This window comes from Psilocybe cubensis, chromosome 9 (assembly GCF_017499595.1).
Source record: "Psilocybe cubensis strain MGC-MH-2018 chromosome 9, whole genome shotgun sequence".
Taxonomy (NCBI): domain Eukaryota; kingdom Fungi; phylum Basidiomycota; class Agaricomycetes; order Agaricales; family Agrocybaceae; genus Psilocybe; species Psilocybe cubensis.
Genome location: NC_063007.1, coordinates 50101 through 70067, shown reverse-complemented (window position 1 = coordinate 70067; position 19967 = coordinate 50101). Strand labels below are relative to the sequence as shown.

Genomic DNA, 19967 nt, shown 5'->3' with positions numbered 1-19967 from the left:
GACTTCACGTCGAACCATGAGGGGCAATTTGTTTGTATAACGGGACGTCGATGCCGAAATTTGCCGTGTGAAATCAAACCGGCCTATCGATGAGGAAGACTGATAAGATTAAAAAAATTGATTTCCACTGCCGTCGACGACGTCCTCTACAGCCTACTGACTACCATACGCAGCGGTCTCCTCTGCTATCCCATCATTAACTGGCCTTCAACTTTTTACGACCTCTCAATCCTTTCTTTTTGGTTGCATCGGGGAAACCGGTTCTTTGGGAATTACGGCACGTAAGTCACTATCTTATCCGAGCAATGTGGAATCAAAAAGCACTTACACCATTGTCATGCTGTCCATGTCGACGGGCATTTGGTGGTGGCCAAACGCCTTGCTAGCCTCCTTTGTCCCTGCAGTGACGAGTGCAATGAACCCCCCTTCCTTTGCCTCAGGCATCGTCAGCGGGGTCAAGGCGTGTGCGTACGACCTCATCATTGCTGGCGCCCGCGGGTTCAGGTTTCTGGGCTTCCCCCGAGAGCCCTGTACCGCTGTGCTAATGTTTCCTGGAATGGAGTCCGGAGACTCATTCACCTTGGATTTTCTGGGCTGCCGGGGGCCTCCAGCGGACTCGATCTCCGAGTCTGAGTCCTCGCGTCGCCTCTTTTGAGACGCGATCTCGTCCCTAAAAACAAAACAATTTTTCCTTGTGAGTTCTGAGTCTCTAAATTATTGCTGTTGAACACACCTCCCAATTTTCTGGCCATGACCTTCCGCTGGGCATTCTCCGCACCTGATATTTCATAAGGAACAATGTCAGTGTCTACTCGGAAGAGAGGAGAAAAAAACTTCATACCCTCCATCATTTGTTTGGGCTTCATCGATGTCTTGACGCTCTACAGGCTCATTTGTGAGCCTGGAGCGAAGTTCTTCGCGTCCATCCTTGATCGATCCTGTTTTGATTGTTTCTTTCTTCTCTCTTTCTGAGGAGAAAGACGTTGATGGATGATGGGTGTTGGAACCCTCACCTGGCTGAAACCATGGCTGAGCATGGTCGTAAAACATACCCTGATACTGGGCTGCATCAGCGCTTCCCCATACGTGGGGAGGTGGTGGAGTTGACCTAAAATCAAACTCAGACAAATTTGTTGTGAATGTGTTGGTAAGACTGACATTTCATCACCATTTGTATTCTGCGTATTTTGTACGGGCACCATATCCAATTCAAGGCTTCGGTCTGCAAACGATGAGATTGGAAATGGGCTTTTAGATAAATTTGGAACAAGCTCACTCGTCCCGTTATTCCGATGATAGGAAGATACATCGATGGTATCACGTAGCGTATTGTGGGTAGAACTGCCCGGGAGTTCTGTATACTCGGGATATGACGATGTTCCTGTATATAGACGAAACGATGGGTAATCATGTTGAGAATACAATTCACCACAAGACGAACCCTTCATATCATGTTCGAGCCACACGCTCCTGTCAATCGATGGCTGGATCGGCTCACCATATGCCCTTTCCTCTTGATGCCAACGAGAGGGACCTGCCTGTCCCATTACCGGCATTGACATTGATATTGATCTAAAAGCATAATTTGTTTTCAATTGGGGTATGAAGTATTAAGTTTTAGGACTGACGTTTCAACACCACGTCTTCTGCTTAAAGAAGCCGTATTCCGCGAGTTTAGTAGCTCTGGGAACGTACTGATCTGTGTAGGTATCGCTGCTGTGGCGGCTGGTGGCTCAAATCCATTCCGAGGATCGTATGAATCCTCAATTTCTTCAGGCGTTGACTGCTGTATTGAGTGTGATGTAGAGTGTACCAATGGGATAGTCTGTGAGGTTGATATCCAGCTATTGTAGATGCCTGCGCCACTCGCCTCTGGCGTCTTAACCAAGTCGAGATAGTTTACACCCATTTCTTCTTCCACCTCTTCAATAAGCCGTTTGATGCTAGCCAGCACCTCTGGGTCTAAACGGAGCCTGGAGGGTTGATGATAAATGCTAGATGACCCAGTCAAAGGGGTATTTGCAGCTTCCAAAGGGGCTGGGTCGCCATTTGTATTTGACTGCTCGCACAAGGCGACCGGGTTGGTGTTGTACGGAATATGTTGTATGTAGTCTTGCAAATCAGAAAAATTGAGGGAATGCATTATTGGAATGTTGAGTGGATGGACAATGGTGGAAGTGGGGCGGAATAGTCTGTTGCCAGAGAACAGTGACATTCTAATGTGTGTACAAAAAATCCCAGGCTCTAGTTCTTAATCCGGAGAATTGGACTGACGCTTACAATGTGTAAATTCGACCCGAGATTTGATGATAATTTCCCATACAGAACTCTTCTTTAACCGGAGCATAGGACATCAGAGGGTGCATTAGCAACTGCGCTCCGATGTTACAGCCCTGAATTAATGCACATTTCCATACTGAAGACCTCCAGTGAACCTCATTTCAAGCAACGAGGTCACCTTGTTTGATCACATATGTCGTATTGCTGTCTATCATGATTGTAGATTGTAATACACTTACTAAAGGGTGCCCTGACTCGAACCATCCTCATGCACAGAAGTACGAATTTGTCCCACTGTCAAAAAGCCTGAGAAGATCTTCGACGTCTGATAACAACGTCGAACTCTGTGCGGTTACGTTGTTGTGTGCACATCCGTGGGTAATCTATATGATCTTATCAGGTCTTATCAAGTTGTACATGTAATCTCCGTCGTTCCCATATCCGTCCCCGTATCACTATTGATGCCAATGTTGTGTTACACTCATTACATTGCATCAAAAAACAATAAACAGAGGAAACCAAGTAGAGAAGTTTCGAATCCGGATATGAATTTTCACATACATACGCTGCCGACTCAAAGAAACTCTATGCGGGTCCTCAAAAAACCTGAGTTGTTTTGACACAACACGATGGTCCTTTCCAGGAAGAAATACACCGCACTCATGAGATGTAGGCTAAGGAGGCATGGTCCCGGAGGCCGCTTCTCTACCCAATCCACCCCGTCCGTCCAGAAAATTGCTTGCGCACAAATGTCTAAAGAGAAGTAAATTGAGGTTCAAAATTGGCAAGAGTGCTACAAAACCGGTCGCGAAGATATTAGCCAGAAAATATGCATGTGGGGGTTATCGACTGAAAGCCGCCGCTGGCAGTTATCGATCAACGATCACTGATCGCCACTCGCCAATCATTTATTTTAATCTCCGACCCGGGAAAGACCGCTCATCATCCTAGGCCTGCCAAAGAGCTTGCAACGCATTGGAGCTCACTATCCTGCGCACCAAGGAGTCAGCAATCACGTCAAGGATAGCTATAGGTTGGGTTAGGGTTTCCGTATGACTCGATAATGTGAGATTTGGTCCGATGCTAATTACTGTGAGTAATTTCCCACGTCATCGGGAGTCGAGGCATACCCACAACTCCTTTGAGAACATAGCCTTCTGATTTCTGGTCCTAGGCTTGTTAGGTGGCTCCACCGAGAAGCTGGAAGACAGCCTGAGTACGCTGTTGATGACCCATCTGAAGGTAACAAAAAACGGTTTGTATAACATGTGCATTTATTTCTAAAACTCACTGCCATTATTTCACAGCAACATTAGAGAGATAATCGATAAGTAGCCAACCCGTTCATCAATCCGCAAAAATCCGACGTATCACGACGGCCACTCCTCGAGGTGTTGCGCCCATGTTCTACGAGAACCTTGCATGACATCAATTTCTCTGTGTCAATGAAGATCCGTGACACGAGCTGTACGCTTGCAGAGCGTTTAGATAAGGCCCGATGTACAGGTACTTCAAAAAGGACTGGTGAAAAAAGAAGTCATTATACTTTTATTGTCCGGAGAATCTCAGCTCAACGGACATTTTTCCAGCTCGCATGCTTTGCCAGCGCATGAATGGAGCGCTCCGGAATGCAATACTATTGGTCAATTTGGAGAAGGAACCCTGCACATGCCCTCAACCACGAAGAAGTTTCCAATTGGCAGCGGTCTGTGCGCAGGGACAGAACTAGCGGATCCATTAGACGGAAGCCGATTGACTGAACCTGCCTATTTGAGACGGACGAAGATCAGGAGGCATGTAGCAGCGTGTAGCCAATCCTAATTTATGGGATATACGGCGGCGGTATTTCCCGGTGACCTGTTGTCGAGGAATTAGCGAATTTCTTCAGCTCAAACTACTTGTGCATGGGCGCTTAATTACAAGTAGGTTTACAATTAGGTATTGCAGTTTAAGTTGAAACTACCTCTCACAGAGGGGCTGTTATAATAGATATAACGAAAGATGTCTCGTAAACAATATACGCTATCTAAATAAAACAGTCGACTTACATCACATGCCGCATGTTCTAGAAATGATTTGTGGGTCAACTACCGCCCTGGATAGATTGACAGCTGTACGTATTCTGAACTAGAATACACACGCTTAGAAGCTTGGTTTTCAGAGGCGTTTCTTTTTTCATGATGCCTTGGGATATGTCATTCAGCTATCTGATGACTGTGTCAACCTCCCCGCGGATGTCCCAAAGTCGCTCCAAGTCTCCACACGACTCATTTAATTTCCAGACTAAGATTAGTCGTCTAATCCTCTACAACCTATTGTGCATTCCGGTCACCAGTGACCGTTAATCTGGATGTTGACTGGCAGTTAGTTAGTATCTTTGTGAGAATTTTAGGTAGAGAACAATGAGCTTCCACGATTAACATGACAACCTTTAGGCTGCATGTTCAATACCTGGTTTTATCACAAGTGTCACTTATTATTGATGGGAACCTATTTGACGGTCCGATGCATCTTATACAACCAGTGGCTCTGGCAAATTAACGGCGCGTATCATGTCCTTTTTGTCCATCTCACCATTGCCTCTGATTTGATACTTTCTCCTGCCCTTGCCCATTTTTTGCATATCCAAACCACCACATACAACTATGAAGCAAACACAGTGTTCAGATACTTCTCGGAGCCAAGATGGCCTTAGGATTTTCCATTCACAAGACTCAAAACCAACAGAGGAGCAGATCGAACAGTGGTGCCAAGAAATGGAGAGATACGTGAATTTCGATGACGAGTCCGAGCATGAGGCAACAGAGCAGAAAGTGGGGGATTACCAGGAATCTCGGCTGCCTGGCGACTCTTGGTTTGCTTCGGGCACACTAAGCGGCGGCGAGAACACGAGCGGTGGGCCTGCTGCCCTGCAGCCTTTCCCCTTACTTCGGAGGAGTCCCGCGGTATTGTGCTCTCGGATATCTTGTGTATCAGATGTCAACTGACCTGTCCGATGTGTACCAGCCTACGGTCTATACTGCATGGTATATCAGTAACCCTTATGCCTACTCAAACAACTATTCTTCCTCATGTCATACATTCGCTCCTACATCTACACCCGCTGCCACCATCTCCCCTTACTCAACTTCCTGCATACCTTCCGCCTCCAGTGTAAACATATCACAAGGAACAATAGGCCCACAGAGATCATCAAAGGCATGTCAATTTTATTCCTTAGGTCTTGTCCGATAACTAATAAGGTGGTACGTTGGCCAGGTTGGCCGTCGTAGACGGACAGCTGCTGGTAGTACGGCAGCAAAGCGCGTTTCGGGCGGGACAGGGAGGCTAAGCCGTGAAGAAGAAGATTCATTGCCGTCGCAGGAGGACACGGAGAACGTCATTCGTGACATTCTCAACATCCCCCGCGATGTTGCAATTGAAGATGCGTGGCCCGTGGATGTCACTCCATGGGTTCGATACAAAGAAATAGACACCCTGATGCTTGTTCTCTGCTCCTCAGAGAGTAATAGAGCAACAGTACAGGAAATAATAAACTTCTTGGTAAAGAGGTATCCGGTGCTGGCAAATACACGGACTTCTAATTCTGGATGGTGTGTAAGTAAATGTATATTTTTTAAATGATTTAATACTGACCATATTGTATTGCTTAGGGAACACTTCGTGGGTACCTCACCCATCTGCCTCAATTCAGGCGAATTGAGCGTGATGGGAAGAAGGGAGACTATTGGGTCCTTGACGTGACCAAGATCCATGGACACAGGTGAAAATGCATTTGTGTCTTGACAAGTGTTTGTATAATATTCCTTTTTAATTATGCTCACTGCTGTATCCTTATTTTCGTGCTTCGGGTTTGTTACAATACATTTTATTAAGTTTGTATCATTATCTCTTTTTTTGAGATTGAGTGCTAAAACCCCGTCAGATGGTAAGTATGTGTATGCTAAAAGTGAGTTGTGCATCAACTATTGCCCTGTATACGTCAACGGATGAACATGTACTGGGAAACAGTACACATGCATTGTCACTTTGAATTGCGCGGTATATACTATTTCTTGCTATTTTATGTCGTCGAATTAGTTGCTGATTGGTGTCCTGACCTCGCGACGTACACACCAAAGTTACTACAGCTTGCCGGTTATAAAATGTATCCCACCTACAGCAACATTGGTTTCACACATACAATGGACATGTTTGGGGGAGCGTTTATCTCACAGAGCTTACCAGCGCTCGTGGATTTACAGTCCGAGAAAGTATTTCAGGAGTGAGGTATCCATGAAGTGAGACGCCTTGACGGGGCACGGGCGCAAAGAGAACTCGATTTAATCTCCGCTTTAAAAGACTTGGGGGATTGTGATGATTCGTGAACTCCCCTTGCTTGCGAGATCTCGATCAGCCCGTCCTTGATCCTTTTAAATGTCATAGGACACCATCACTATTACTCGATAGAGATTGGAGGAGTGGGATGGTAATCTGGTGGTGTATTAAGCAATGGTTAAAGGTGTGTAATCGCTCTCTGAATTTTGTCCTCTTTTGATGATTCGAGTTTGCATGCCTGCGTCCCGTCCTCATTCACCGTCCTCACTTCCTCCACTGCTTGCACAATAACATTCACGGAGAACCCAGTATAATCGAAGCTGAAGACGGTTCATCAATCTTCCAGCATAGTGTTAGAACATGTGCTCAGTCCGGTCCGCCGCCATTACCAACTGCAAAGAGGGGGACCAATTTGAGGAGTCTGGTCGCAAAGTTGACAGGGAGAACTCGATATTGGCAAGTGCTCTACGTCATGCTCTGTAACTGTCTCTCAAAGTGCTTTTGCAGGTCGGAAATTGACGTTCTTGTTCATTCCCGCAACATTACTGCCACAGCCTGCCCGCCGTGCTGGCGCATGCTTCAGTATATTCGCAGCACAGAAAGCAAATGGAGCATATATCCTTGAGTCTAGAATTTAGATTTTGTCCGAGTTACCTTGCTTTGCCTTCATTTATGTCTCATTCATGCATGTTAAGTCTCATCCACCCGCTTCCGAGTATCCTTGCGATTTTATTTGGTTCCAGTCGACGCGGGACGAGTACACAAGCCTAACTGGCTCGGATTCGGTTTGCATTTTGAGAATTCGGACAATATCAAGCGGAGGCTCTCAGACATCTTCTATGAAATCAAATTGGCGGTGTTCCGTAAGTGAAGGAAGTTGTGTACTATTTATGAGATCTCGGTATAGCGAACGTTGGACCATGGACTGTGTGGAGGTGGAGTTCTTTCCTTACCTTTCAAGCCATTATATGCGTTTGAATTGATAGACTTTGGTACCCTCCTTACAACATTTGAACCCTCGCGACCTGTCATATACATTCATCCATTGAAAAATATACAGTCTACTGGATGTCCATTAATGTACAAATGCACCGCCATGAGTGGGATGCGATGAGATAGGGAAAGTGAAAATCAAGCAGCGAGATACAAGTTTCAAGTCAGAAACGCGTCTCAAGCACACATGGAGAGACGCAACTATGCCAGCAAGGATAACGTACCCAAAAGATCAACGAACCTAGTATCATCCTCAAACCACCTCAAACACTGCTTTCGCCAGCTTAATCCCAAGCGCGCGTACATGTGTGTGGCAGTAATGTTCATGCGGGTATTCATGTTGATGTTGATGTATGCCATTGGGACAGTGAGGTTACTGAGGCGTATACCCATTGTCAATGTGTGGTGATGAATAGACGACAAAGAGTGTGCGTTCTGTATGTGACTTGGAAATGATCTTGTTGGTCAGATGGTTATGGCTGTCCGTTTGCACATTTAATGCCAAAGTATAAACTTCTTTCCCCATACATATAAGTTGCAATTTTGATTGAACTCAACTACATACCTTGGTGTCCCGGTTGTAGAGAAATGGTTTCCGAGCATAGAAGAAATTATCCCGATCATTGTCTTTGCATGCCCTTCAGTTTGAATGGGAGCTGCACACATAAGGGTATGCTACCCGTACATAAAAAATTCAGTACCATAGTCTGTGGCCCTCTCCGCATGTATCTTAATTTTTGTCCGAAGATATAGAGTTGTCCAGAAGAGCATTATGCGTGCCGTCCGTGCCGTAGAGGCGTGGGAACTCGACTTTTGTCCCGCTTTGCAGTGGATTGCTACTTGTGAAGACAGTAGGATGGTCGTTACAAGATTATACAATTCATTAGGAGCATAAATTCATACATTAAAATAACATAAGACTACATATAGGCTATTCCAATGCAATTTTCTGTCTTCAACCTCAACGTTAGGCCTTTTTAAGCCTTAGCACGCAAAGCACTCGTATCACATTATGAAGACAATCTACTTATGCAATCAGCATTCACAGGAGGATATTTACTGATTGTATAAATGTGAATCTTTTGAAGTGTTCAATCAGCGTGTGTCGACAGGCATACAGGCAATGAACTGTAATTTGTGTCCTTATTTGCCGAGATTTGCCGATTCTCACGATGTCTAGGCATGCACGGCATCGACAGAATGCCGAAAAATGACAGTATATCTTCGGGATGAAGAAAGGTAGAAATAATCATACGAGGAACCTTCAGATATAAGTGAGGGAACAAAATATGTGTAAAAGGGAGTGTTTTCCCTATGTAAGGGATTGTGATTTGTATATGTGGGCACCAAAACTACATGTATGGTACTGAAAATTGTATCCGAGGGTGCAACCTATGAATGTATGGATACAAGATTTATATGTTCGGAAACCAACTTTCTCTATACTGGACACCAGATTATGTATATGGAATTGTGCATAATTGCGACTTCTATGTATGGAAAAAAAAGTTTATAGATTGGTATTAAATGTGCAAACGGACAGCCATAGATGGTTGATGCGAAGCAGCGACGATATTTCACATCTTTCCATTAAGAGGGTCCAGTGCACAGTTATCTGAAATATATTTAATTGTTACGGTCTACCAGTTTCGCTGCATAGAAGCGTGAAACGAAAGGCGTGTTGGTGTCGTAGCAAAATGAAATCCACCCAAAAAGAGCACGGCACTCACAATATTATGATACAAGATCAAGAGGCCGAACGATAGGCCGGCAGGCGAATTGAGTGACCTGGTATCACCAGCTTCCTACGTCAACGCATATCAATACACAGAAGATGGGACACGTCTTAGAACGCCCGTCACTTGTGATAAACGGGGAGTCTGCAGCCAACAAGGTGTATGAGGAAGTACTTGCTGGCTAACGCGCAGTTTGCAGTGGCTTGACAAAACTGATGAGGTGGACGTGAGGATGTGGCAGACGCGGGGAATGCGGTGGTGGCGGCGCTGGGGCGGGGGAAGCAACCAGAGAGACTGAGAGCTAATACACCCAGCTAGTGTACTCACTTTTAAAAAATTGAATATCCAAACGCAACCACCACTCCGTCAACGCCAGAAGACGTTCCCAACCCCATCATCGTGACGCCCAATCAAGACGCGTGGGATGAAATTGAGTATATATGCGACCGCACAGAACGTAGCGGACTGCTAACCTTTTCCCGACCTGCCCACCCTATTTGCGAGCTCGAGAGCGCCAGGAGCTCATATCCAATTCAATTGCACCGCTTCCCAAAAAGACAAAGAGGGCGTCTGCATAAATTCCCGGCGCTTTCGTCTGTGATTTCTCTGGAGGATCCGCGCAGGAGTATGGTGCGTGATACTTATCAGTGGTATGCAGTGGGGAATGTGAAGTACCTGGATGGGAGAGAGGAGAGCGTAGGTTAGTTTGATACAAAACTTGTCTTAAAAAACAGAGAACAAACATATGTTACTTAGTCATCGAACATCTATATTTTGAACAATCCCTGTGGGTAATGTGCGAGAAATCAGTATACTCTTTTCTGTATTCTCCGAGGGCTTTCAAGCCCATGGAATCGAACCAAAGTGGCCGGACTTTGAATTAATCTGAATGACGAGGTGGGGCGATTATATGCGGGAGTGTGAGTGTTTCTGGTCCCTGGGGAGATATTAATGTGAAATTGCAACGGCACCATGCGACATACCAAAAACCTTTCATTGCTAAAGCGCACACCAGGAATATGGGCAGCGGGTGAAAGTGAAACTGAGGGGAGAGTTCGAGAGAAATCATTTCATTGCGCAAGAAGATTACAAGACATGGTCGATCCAATACGGTGCACTTACCAAGGGTGTATTCTCCCCGTCCTTTTCGTGATTAGACACCTCACACTCGTTTCCGTGCTCGATTTCAGCCGGTGGGATATTACAGAATCGTTTCATGGTGACGGAGCCTTAGCCAACGGTGGGTGAAGGTGAGCACTGAGTGGGAATCTGGTGACAAAACGAATCATTAGGAGTCCGAGATGCAGATACAGTATTGATTACGCACCTCTAACCGTTCCGCGATGTACCGCCAATCTCCTGTCAGTTTTCACTATGTTTTATACGTTGCTAGTGCGAGTTTACGGTACATCGGCTAGAGGTGGGTGCGCATCAACGTCAAGGAAAGGTCGGGAACGGTGCCGTCGGTCCGACTTAGAGGCCAGGATTTTGAATAGGGAGGTCGTACCCAGGATGACAGGAAGGTAATCGAAAGGTCTGGAGGCCTGGAGGAGGGGGTCAATTTAGTGGAGTGAAAGCAGCATTGATGACGCGGAGAACTCAATTGGAGGTGTAGACAGTAATAAAGAAGGGAAGGGCGTGAAAATAGAGATACCATTGCTGTGCGTGAGCCTCCTCGGAAGGTGATAGTGCAAGGGGGACTGAAAGCAAACCACTTGAATTACCAAGTCTGTGTTCCACGCGCCGCATCTAACTCCTGACGTTTGTCCGTTGAACATGTCCGGACGGTTGAAGACCTGTCACAGATTTGTAGCCCCTCTCCATGTGAGTTGTCGTCCATTGATTAGAAAGAGGAAGGGAAGGAGGCCAAAGGGAACCAAGCGTCAGAAAGTAATGTCGAATCATTATGTGGCGCCGAAAATGAGACAGTGGTTTACGCACTTGTAACCATGCCATGATGCGTCATCGAATCCTCTTCTCCCAAGATTGGCCTTTAGCGAACGCGAATCTCAGATAAAGTAATAAGCCAAGAGTGCCCATGGAGTCTGAACGATTGAACACAAAGGGACGAGAGCGTGAGAAAAGGAAGAACTCGCGATCAGAGTGGTTTCGAGAGGAGATTGAAAAAGACTTGTCTTTGTTCGGTCTTCACCCAGATTTAACAACGCCAGCAAGACGTAAGACAAAGGAATAGAATGGATTGCTTGATAAACAAAGGTAGGATACGTTTCAGAGTCAATTTTGTTGTCAGCATCATAAAAAGTGCGGGTAGATTACAAAGCATTGTAAACCCAATAAAATATTTTTTTCTTCAAAATTCTCGCACTGCGTTACAACGCTCTTGAAATGTTGTAAGAAAACGGAAATATTGCAGCATGAATAAAATATTTTGAGGTTTACAATATTTTTGGGTATTGCAATTGTAATGCCTTTTGGAGCACACAAAAATCATAATGAAAAATAGATTATTTATTCATAAAAATAGTACAACTATATATGCAAGACACATTGAACCCACATGCTAGCGTGCACGGCTCCAGACCCTCAACACCAAAACAGAACCTGAAGCTGACAATTCCTATACTCAATGACACAAAGAAGGTGTGAATGGTGAAGACGCACGGAAAAAGGCAGCTTCAAGCATTCGGAACAGCTGAAGTGGTACGGGAAAAGGAGGAGCAAAATATATGCATCAAAAAATGAATCAAAAACCAATAAAAAGCGCATATACTTACATGTACATGCTTTCAAGTCTGTATCCAAGTGTCTGGTTGTCCGGGACCTTCCACAAGTAATGTTAGTAGTGAAAAGCACACTAAATAGAGACTAAAATACTGACCCTTCATCCCAAGTGTTCAAGATAGTTGGTCCTAGTATGTGGTGAGTACTGATGAGCACCGAGTGAGAATCATCTATTACTCACCAAAAAAGTATAATCTACTAACTTGTTTTGGTTAAAGGAAGGTCTGTATGATGTTAGTTTGAGAAGGAGACATCACAATGAATACACGTACCTTGCCCCCAGGTATATCCGTGGGCAGAGGATGGTGGTGGTTGGAAGAAAGTAAACAAAGTGGACGTGATCATTTGCTTGCAACGGGACTTCAAGTGAGTTCAGGCTCCGCTTGATTTGATTTTGAAGCTCCGACATCTGCTGATCGTGTTTGACAAACATCTCCGAGTCTGAGTCCAAGTCAAAACCACTGGCACCTATTTCACATAGCTCGGATAGTTGCGTCGATGTGCGACACTTGGACCAAGGGTCGCAATGTGATCATTGAGCAGGCGTACGGTGGACCAAAAATCACTAAGGGTGCGTGTTCCGTGGTTCTGGGAGAGGCAGCTTGTTTGCTGACGATGGTCTGGTTGTCAGTAGACGGTGTGACGGTTGCAAAGTCTATAACTCTCAAAGACAAGTTTGAGAACCTGGGCGCTCGGTACTTCTTTTCATTTTTGTTGTTTTCGTGCAAAGCGCTAAGTAGATTTGTTCAGCCTGATTCAAGATGTTGCATTGAAAACAAACGAGATTGCTGGAGACGGCACGACAACCGCCACTGTTCTTGCGCGTGCCATCTACTCAGAAGGTGTCAAGAACGTTGCAGCTGGATGCAACTCCATGGACCTGCGCCGTGGGTCTCAGGCCGCCGTCGACCGCGTTGTCTCTTTCCTCTCTGCACACGCCAAAACTATCATGACAACCGCCGAAATCGCACAGGTAGCCACTATTTCCGCAAACGGTGACGCCCACGTTGGAGGATTGATTGCTCAGGCAATGTAGAAGGTCGGAAAGGAGGGTGTGATCACTGTGAAGGAGGGAAAGACAATTGAGGACGAAATTGAGATCACCGAGGGTATGCGCTTCGACCGTGGTTACATCTCACCCTACTTCATCACCAACACCAAGTCCCAACGCGTCGAGTTCAAGAAGCCCTTCATCCTGCTTTCTGAGAAGAGTTGTTTACTAACTTGATTCTATAACATTCTATTTACCCGTCTCTAGCTCGCCAACGCACACTTACAAGACTGCGCAGCCGCATTTGCCACCAGTCTCCTGCACACTCTCGGCGCGCGCCTCCAGATGCCCTCCCCAACCGTCTTCTTACTCCTCAAGTGTTTACCTTTTTCATTTTTATAATCGTCTGATGGGTATCAGCACCCCATCCTTGGCACGCTGCACTGGTCTGCAGGTGGGGAAGGAGAACGTGCATGCACACTAGTCTGATATTGCATGCACTTTCAATGTACACACATTGCCCCAACAACCCATAAATGGGGTGAGATGCCAACATGTCCCTACTACTTACTCAAATGAATAAAAATTTAAATTGAATAATTATGACCACTTTCTAACCTAATAAAACTTTTGCTTTACATTGTAAACCGGGCCCCGAAAATTGGGTGGATTTGTAAGACTAAAAAATTATTGTATTGGTTTACATTGCATTGTAATCTACTGTCTGTTTAGTTGATGAGATAGCGTCCAAAAGGCGATTGATATTGCCTTTGTAAAAAAACATTTAGATCGTTAGTCAGTCAAAGAGATAGCGAGAATCGAAGCGCAAATAACACATGATATAGTGAGCTCTGTCGTGAATGGCGCATGGGATAATCATGAGAATCACATACTTCTTTGGAGATTATGATGAATGAAAGGTTCTGCATGATAATGTTTTATTGTGAGCAAATAAAAGGATTTTGTGCAGCTTCAGCAAGTGCGTGGGGGCACCTTCTGGGCGACATCGGGAAACGATGCGAAAGTAAGTTGTTCAAAGCTTTTCGAGTCTTTTTCCAGTATTTTATGCGCCATATCCATTCTTACTACTCATAGCTTCAATTTATAATCCCTGGCTGACGACCCGCCCCCACCTCCTTTGTTATATGTGCGCCAAAATTGTCACGCAAGCTGACAGTTCTGGGTACACCGACGCTGACGCTTAAATCCATCTGTTCCACACCTGCCCAAATAAAGCGTGTAAACTGCTCGTTCGGAGAGTTTGTCTCCTGATCAATCAATCTGTAACAAAATTCTCAATGAAATGGCGCAGAGTGTCTTTACTTGCTTTCTATGCGTTCATGCTCTTCTGCGTGGCTTTGGAATACTCCTGGTGTATAGAGGCGAGCTGCGGGAGTCTATCCTTGGGGGTCAAGATGTCACACGGAGGCCATAATCTGGGGTTTGTGCCGTTTGTAGCGCGCTAATCAATGGACCGATAGACGGCTGGCTAGATGCTACGATGCAACTTCTCAGCTTTTTTTACCGCTGCTGCTTATAAAGGTTCTGCTTAGGAGACACGCGGATATTATGCTGGTACTTATATATGCCACATTTGTGCGTTCATTGGTAACCCTGGATACATATATGCGCCTGCGGCGCGTACTTCGATCTGTGGGGACTACTTTGTGTTCAGTTCCTTGTAAACTCTTGGGGCTCTCGTAAGATGTAGTCTCGCTCTTTGTATTCGTGCTGCTACTTGGGCGACCTCTTTTGAGCTTTCGACCATGGTGATCTCAGACACATCAACAACATGCAATTCCTATCACAGCTCGTCTGTTTCATCCATCAGACCCACAACGCCTGTCGGGGCTACCTTTTTCCAGTAGCTTGTTCTCACACCTGCAAATGCCTTGGTTTTGGGAGGTCGATGGAAGGTTGAGAGGGGGTACATACGATGTAGGATAGCGGGACGTGTAGTGAATCATACGTCAGCGGTTGTGTGGAAGGAACGATGGGACATGTTCTGTAATGCTCCTCACCTCTCCTGACGCCGCTCAAGTGGGAAAGGAGAGATTGTTGGGTTATCAACAGCTGTTCATGTGTGCTATGGCTAGTGAACAATGGTTGCTTGCATATGTTACCTACTGGGTAGCAGTATAGATTAGGAGAGTGAGTACTCATGAGAGTATAACCCTACGACGGATACACCTGATGCTATATGTCTCTCATACCCTGACGCACCTGCAGTTTTCTCCCAAATCATTCCAGCTGCACTGAATTTATATTGTTAATGAACACATGTATATGGATGAACCTTCTGGGCTACACTAGGAAGCAAAGGGAAAGTAAGTCGTTTAAAGCTGTTTCGATCCTTTTTCCAGTGTTTCTTTGCGTCATAATCATTATTGTTAATGAACACATGCGTATGGAGGGTGTCCCGTCCGCCTCTCACCTTTCTTCCATATAAATGATTTAAGGTCCAACTAATAGGTTGAACGCGAGGCAGAAACATCAACCTCGATGTAACCTGCCGTGATGTATTAAAAATAGTCCTGGGAGAAATGTCATATTAACCAATCACAGTTTCTGTGGTAGAAATAGAACATGAGGTGGATGACGGGTCATTTCTCTGGGCACGTCATGGAAATGATGCGGCTGTAAGCATAGAACCACGCCGAGTGTGTGTATTCACAGGAAGATTGTTTTTTTTCCTAAAAGAGGTGGGTCAATTTACACACGAGGAGTTGGAGAATTCATTGTACACTAGCCTTACAAGGCCGAAAACATGAGAAATAACCCTTCATTGTTCGATTTGTGATAAACCATTCTCTCCCTCCTCCCACATATACATCGCTACCCCAAGCCAGTAAATCCAACACAAAAATGGATTCCAGCAATACGTACGATTATGGCTTTTTTGATTATTCTTTGGGCCATGATCTTTTATTCCCTGACTTATGGGTCGGTGAGTACACTCCCCTCTATAAAGTTGAATTTCTTATCGATTTTTCCACTGCTGCTTAGACAATACCCAACAACTATCTGATGGCTATCCCCTGACAGATGGTCTTCCGGTCAGCGTCGGCAGCCCTCCAAATACCATGCCCTCATGTTCAAGCGACTTCGATATGCCCGTCGAGCATATCGCAACTTCCTCTTCCTCTTCTTTTCCAATTCTGGCCAACATGCATAGTAAGTTACGGGATAATCTGCATTCGAAATTTGACGCTGACCGTAAATTAAGCAGAAAGATTCAATTGGACGTCAAATGTGCATACTGGGGCCTCCAATTCACACACACCATTTTACAGCTCACTCGCTCAGTCGTTTCCGCAAGACTGTGCTCAACTGACACCAGAGTCATCGTCACACCTTCGACTTCACCAGGAGCCTGAGGCGGTCCGGTCTCAGCCATATTATCCTTCTCAACCTTTTGAGAATATTCACTGTAAGAACCGAGGTACTCCACGCTCGCAACTTCAAGCTAACAATATACTCTTGAGCAGTATTTTCCGGATCGTCGCTATCGACGTTCCCCTCTATAGATGTGAAATCGTCATATGCGCAAGACGATAGCACAGCCTCTCTACAAACCGCCAGGCTGACCGCCAACATCTCTGAGGATTTCTTCAGGGATCCAAGCCACCCACTCACCTCTCTTGAGGCATCAATATGCAGATACCAATCTAAAACGGCCGGTAATCAGCGAGTGGATACGTCTGGGGGCCAATATAATGAGTACGTCCGAACTTGCAATAGAATGTAAATTCAAACTGATATAGGTGGTCAGACTTGCGAATTATCATTTCACCCCAAAAGTATCTTCATTGGGAGATGGCCAGGAAGCTACACAGCAATGTCAATATATTGACATTGCTCATGGAGGAATTTGGCGCAGTACACCTGAGCCAATTACACGTGTGCCAATGCACGTCAATGATAGGGGTCTGGGAGCTCTGAAAGCTCGTGGTTAGTTATGCTCTCAGATTTTTCTAATGCTGAAGATCGCTGAAATGAATGTTACAGCATCCGAGGGTTTTGAATCGCAAAAGGTGTTGCACCACCCAATGCTTTCGAGCGTTGAGCAACTCGTTCCATACTATCGAAGTGGGAGGCCCGATAACCTCGCAGGAAATCTTACCAGCATTTCTCACTCCAGCGCCGGAGAAAAGAAAAAATGCTATACTGAATCCATGCAGATGGATTTAAACCGGGAAGAGAGCTCCGGGGTCGACCCCGTCGAGCCTCTCGCTAGGCTTGTACACACTGATGGAGGGTATTATAACATGCTTTCTTTTCTCATCTTCAGAGTGGAACTGATATGATGTGTTTTGCCAATTTTTAGGATGGTTGACCGTCCCTCAACGACAAAGGGTGGCAAAAGGTAAGAGCCTTCCTTCACGTAGTGAATGAACACGTCAGCAGAACTGACTTTGTCTTGCAAAATTAGCCGAGTCACCAACGCTTCCAGACACTCCAGGAAGCGAAGGTTGTCGACGGCAGACCGAGATAGGTATGTACAAACGCACCTTTTACCAATCCTCTCAATGTCTAACATCTATCTCCTCCCTTCCATCTCTGATGCAGAGGCAAATCCGCTTCTACCGCCAAACGCCCGAGGACAGGGTCTCTACAGGACCCTGTGCAGACCAAAGAGGGAGAAGGCAGGGTTGCAGCGACCCTGAAGCCCGCAATGAGGCCGCAGGTGCAGCCAGCGCGACCGCGCTGTCTCGCTGACGGGTTCTCCGAGGGGCGTCTGGTGATAGAAAAGCGTGAGCGTCACCGAAAGAAGGAAGGGGGTGTCACCTTCCAGGTGATGAGGCCCACACAAGGGCCATAGGAGGCTCTAGGGTAGTACTTCGGTTTGATGCTAGCCTACAGAATCTAGTTAGCAACTAATAAAACTAAAAAGTATACAAATACCTTGGGAGACATTGAATATCTTGACAAGTTTGAGTACTTTTTAACACTGTCATGATGTATGTGGGATAACATAAAGGCAACATCGCCCTAGAGCAAGATAAGAGATCAGATAACACCTTGGTTTTCATTGACCTAATATCTCCGAGATAAGCAAGACGCACGGTGACCGTGGGACATATAGCTGCGAACGGCCTTTCGGCACTTCGTGTTCATGGTTTTGTGATCAACATCGACAGTTGGACGGTAAGAGGAGGGACGTAAATGATAACACAGTGTCTTGGATATGTGTATTACCAATAATCTCAATTTTTACAATTGGAAAGTACAGTATAGGGCTGGGACAGTGAAAGCTCAATCGGTCACGGTGGACTTGAGCACCGCCCTGACCCTCACTCTCACTCTCGCGAACGCAAATGCAAACAAACCACCCCATCACACCCCTTCAATGACATTCGCATCTTCATTGACTTTGACGTCAGAAATTAATTATACGGCATCAACAATGAGCGCGGCAGTACCGTTGTCCTTGTACGAGCGACATGAAAATTACTTATTCCTAGGAAGATATTAGTATCAAAGAGCGTAAATTAACATTGCAAAACAAAATAAAGGATGATATGAAATGGAATGATGAAGATAGGAGCATACGACAGCTGTAGAGGGTATAATATTATTAGAATAACACGCCATTCATGCTCATCGACAAGCTGCCTCCGGACCAGAAGGATGAAGTGCTGGGAGCGTGGAGCGTAGCGCGGGGATGTTGAACTTCGACGATGACCACGAGGAGGAGCAGAGATGCAGAATGATAGCGACATAATACTGCGTCGGAGGCTGGGAGGGCTGGGTTGTGAAAATATCCAGGGTAAAGGAGTAGTGAAGCGGACGAAGGGATGAAGGAGAAATGAGGTCACGGTGGGTGGTAACTCCAAGTTGGGCGAGAACTTGTGCCTTTTAACACACGTGTGCGTGTTTGTGTCAATGGTGTTGTACTATGCGAGTAGATTGAGGAGGAGATGGATTTTAGCAGCTGGGAAGTGTGCCTTTCAGGTTAACAAGGGCAGTAATCAATTTTAGAACTGCAAACACACATAGAATAATTTTTGCAGCTCTGTTCGCCCTGAAACCTGATCACCTCCACAACAGTCTTCGTGAAAGCGTGCGCAATGTGTGTTTGGAACAGGGCCATTACCATTTCTCCCCGGTGTGTGGAGGTGTAATAGCAGTGATATTAATGTATAGATATTGAAAAATAAGAGAAGGACTCACAGAGCGTCACACACTGACACCATGGATGCGGTGTGAGTCGACATCAATACTGACAAACCTACTGGATTTCAGTGTATACACAATCGAGTTGAGTATGTGCTGTCAGAAGGAGGAAGTGAAGTGGAATACGACAAAAGAGACCCATACATAACACTCACAGGCGTCCATTATAATTATAATATTTAATCTTTTCTTTCTTCCCTGAGACCGATCCTTCTTAAGATCTTGAGTGAATCATTCGAAGAGTAATTTAATTCTCAGTATCGGTGTTCTGAGTTTCCCCGCAATGCATCATTTGTGTGGGTACGATATGAAAAGCGAAGTGGAAGTGAGATATACCTTGAATTAGGACAGAGCTGACTTGTATCTCGGATTGACAATTGCTAGACGCTGAATCTTATGAGTGGGCGGCTTGTCTTTCAGAACAGGTGGCATGGCAGTGAGAAAACCCGGAAAACGGAGGTGGGATGACGACATAAGGTATTGTCCTCAAACTATATGGCAGTTTTCATAGCATGCACGCAAACCTGAAATAATGGAGGAGACACGATACACCCTATTATGTGCATATATGCGCAATTTGACGGAAATTTTCAAAGCGGGTCAAAACATTCATTATATTAGATCATATGTACGCGCATTTCACAGATTAAATGCGGATGGATATTGGAAATTAAAATTCACCTCGATAAAGTCGTTTTGCGCGCTGTGAGTAAGGGAGAAATGTATCGGCC

At 45.4% G+C, this 19967-nt stretch overlaps 4 protein-coding genes across 4 annotated transcripts; 3 read left to right on the top strand and 1 right to left on the bottom strand.

The window, feature by feature from the left end:
- Positions 1–196: 196 nt before the first annotated feature.
- Positions 197–2143, bottom strand: JR316_0009482 (uncharacterized protein; the record flags this gene model as incomplete). Its single annotated transcript, XM_047895184.1, has 8 exons — positions 197–263; positions 329–670; positions 734–778; positions 842–1108; positions 1159–1222; positions 1277–1381; positions 1442–1572; positions 1629–2143. 8 exons carry the CDS (start codon positions 2141–2143, stop codon positions 197–199), a joined length of 1536 nt encoding a protein of 511 aa, XP_047744903.1.
- A 2782-nt stretch (positions 2144–4925) lies between these two features.
- Positions 4926–6548, top strand: JR316_0009481 (uncharacterized protein; the record flags this gene model as incomplete). Its single annotated transcript, XM_047895183.1, has 5 exons — positions 4926–5225; positions 5539–5877; positions 5934–6043; positions 6183–6208; positions 6361–6548. 5 exons carry the CDS (start codon positions 4926–4928, stop codon positions 6546–6548), a joined length of 963 nt encoding a protein of 320 aa, XP_047744902.1.
- Positions 6549–12566: 6018 nt separating this feature from the next.
- Positions 12567–13469, top strand: JR316_0009480 (chaperonin; the record flags this gene model as incomplete). Its single annotated transcript, XM_047895182.1, has 5 exons — positions 12567–12639; positions 12700–12763; positions 12819–13041; positions 13105–13282; positions 13327–13469. The coding sequence occupies 5 exons, from the start codon at positions 12567–12569 to the stop codon at positions 13467–13469; spliced, it is 681 nt and encodes a 226-aa protein (XP_047744901.1).
- A 3918-nt stretch (positions 13470–17387) lies between these two features.
- JR316_0009479 (uncharacterized protein) lies at positions 17388–17881 on the top strand (the record flags this gene model as incomplete). The annotated part of the gene is made up of 3 exons (XM_047895181.1): positions 17388–17425; positions 17492–17554; positions 17629–17881. 3 exons carry the CDS (start codon positions 17388–17390, stop codon positions 17879–17881), a joined length of 354 nt encoding a protein of 117 aa, XP_047744900.1.
- Between the last annotated feature and the right edge of the window lie 2086 nt (positions 17882–19967).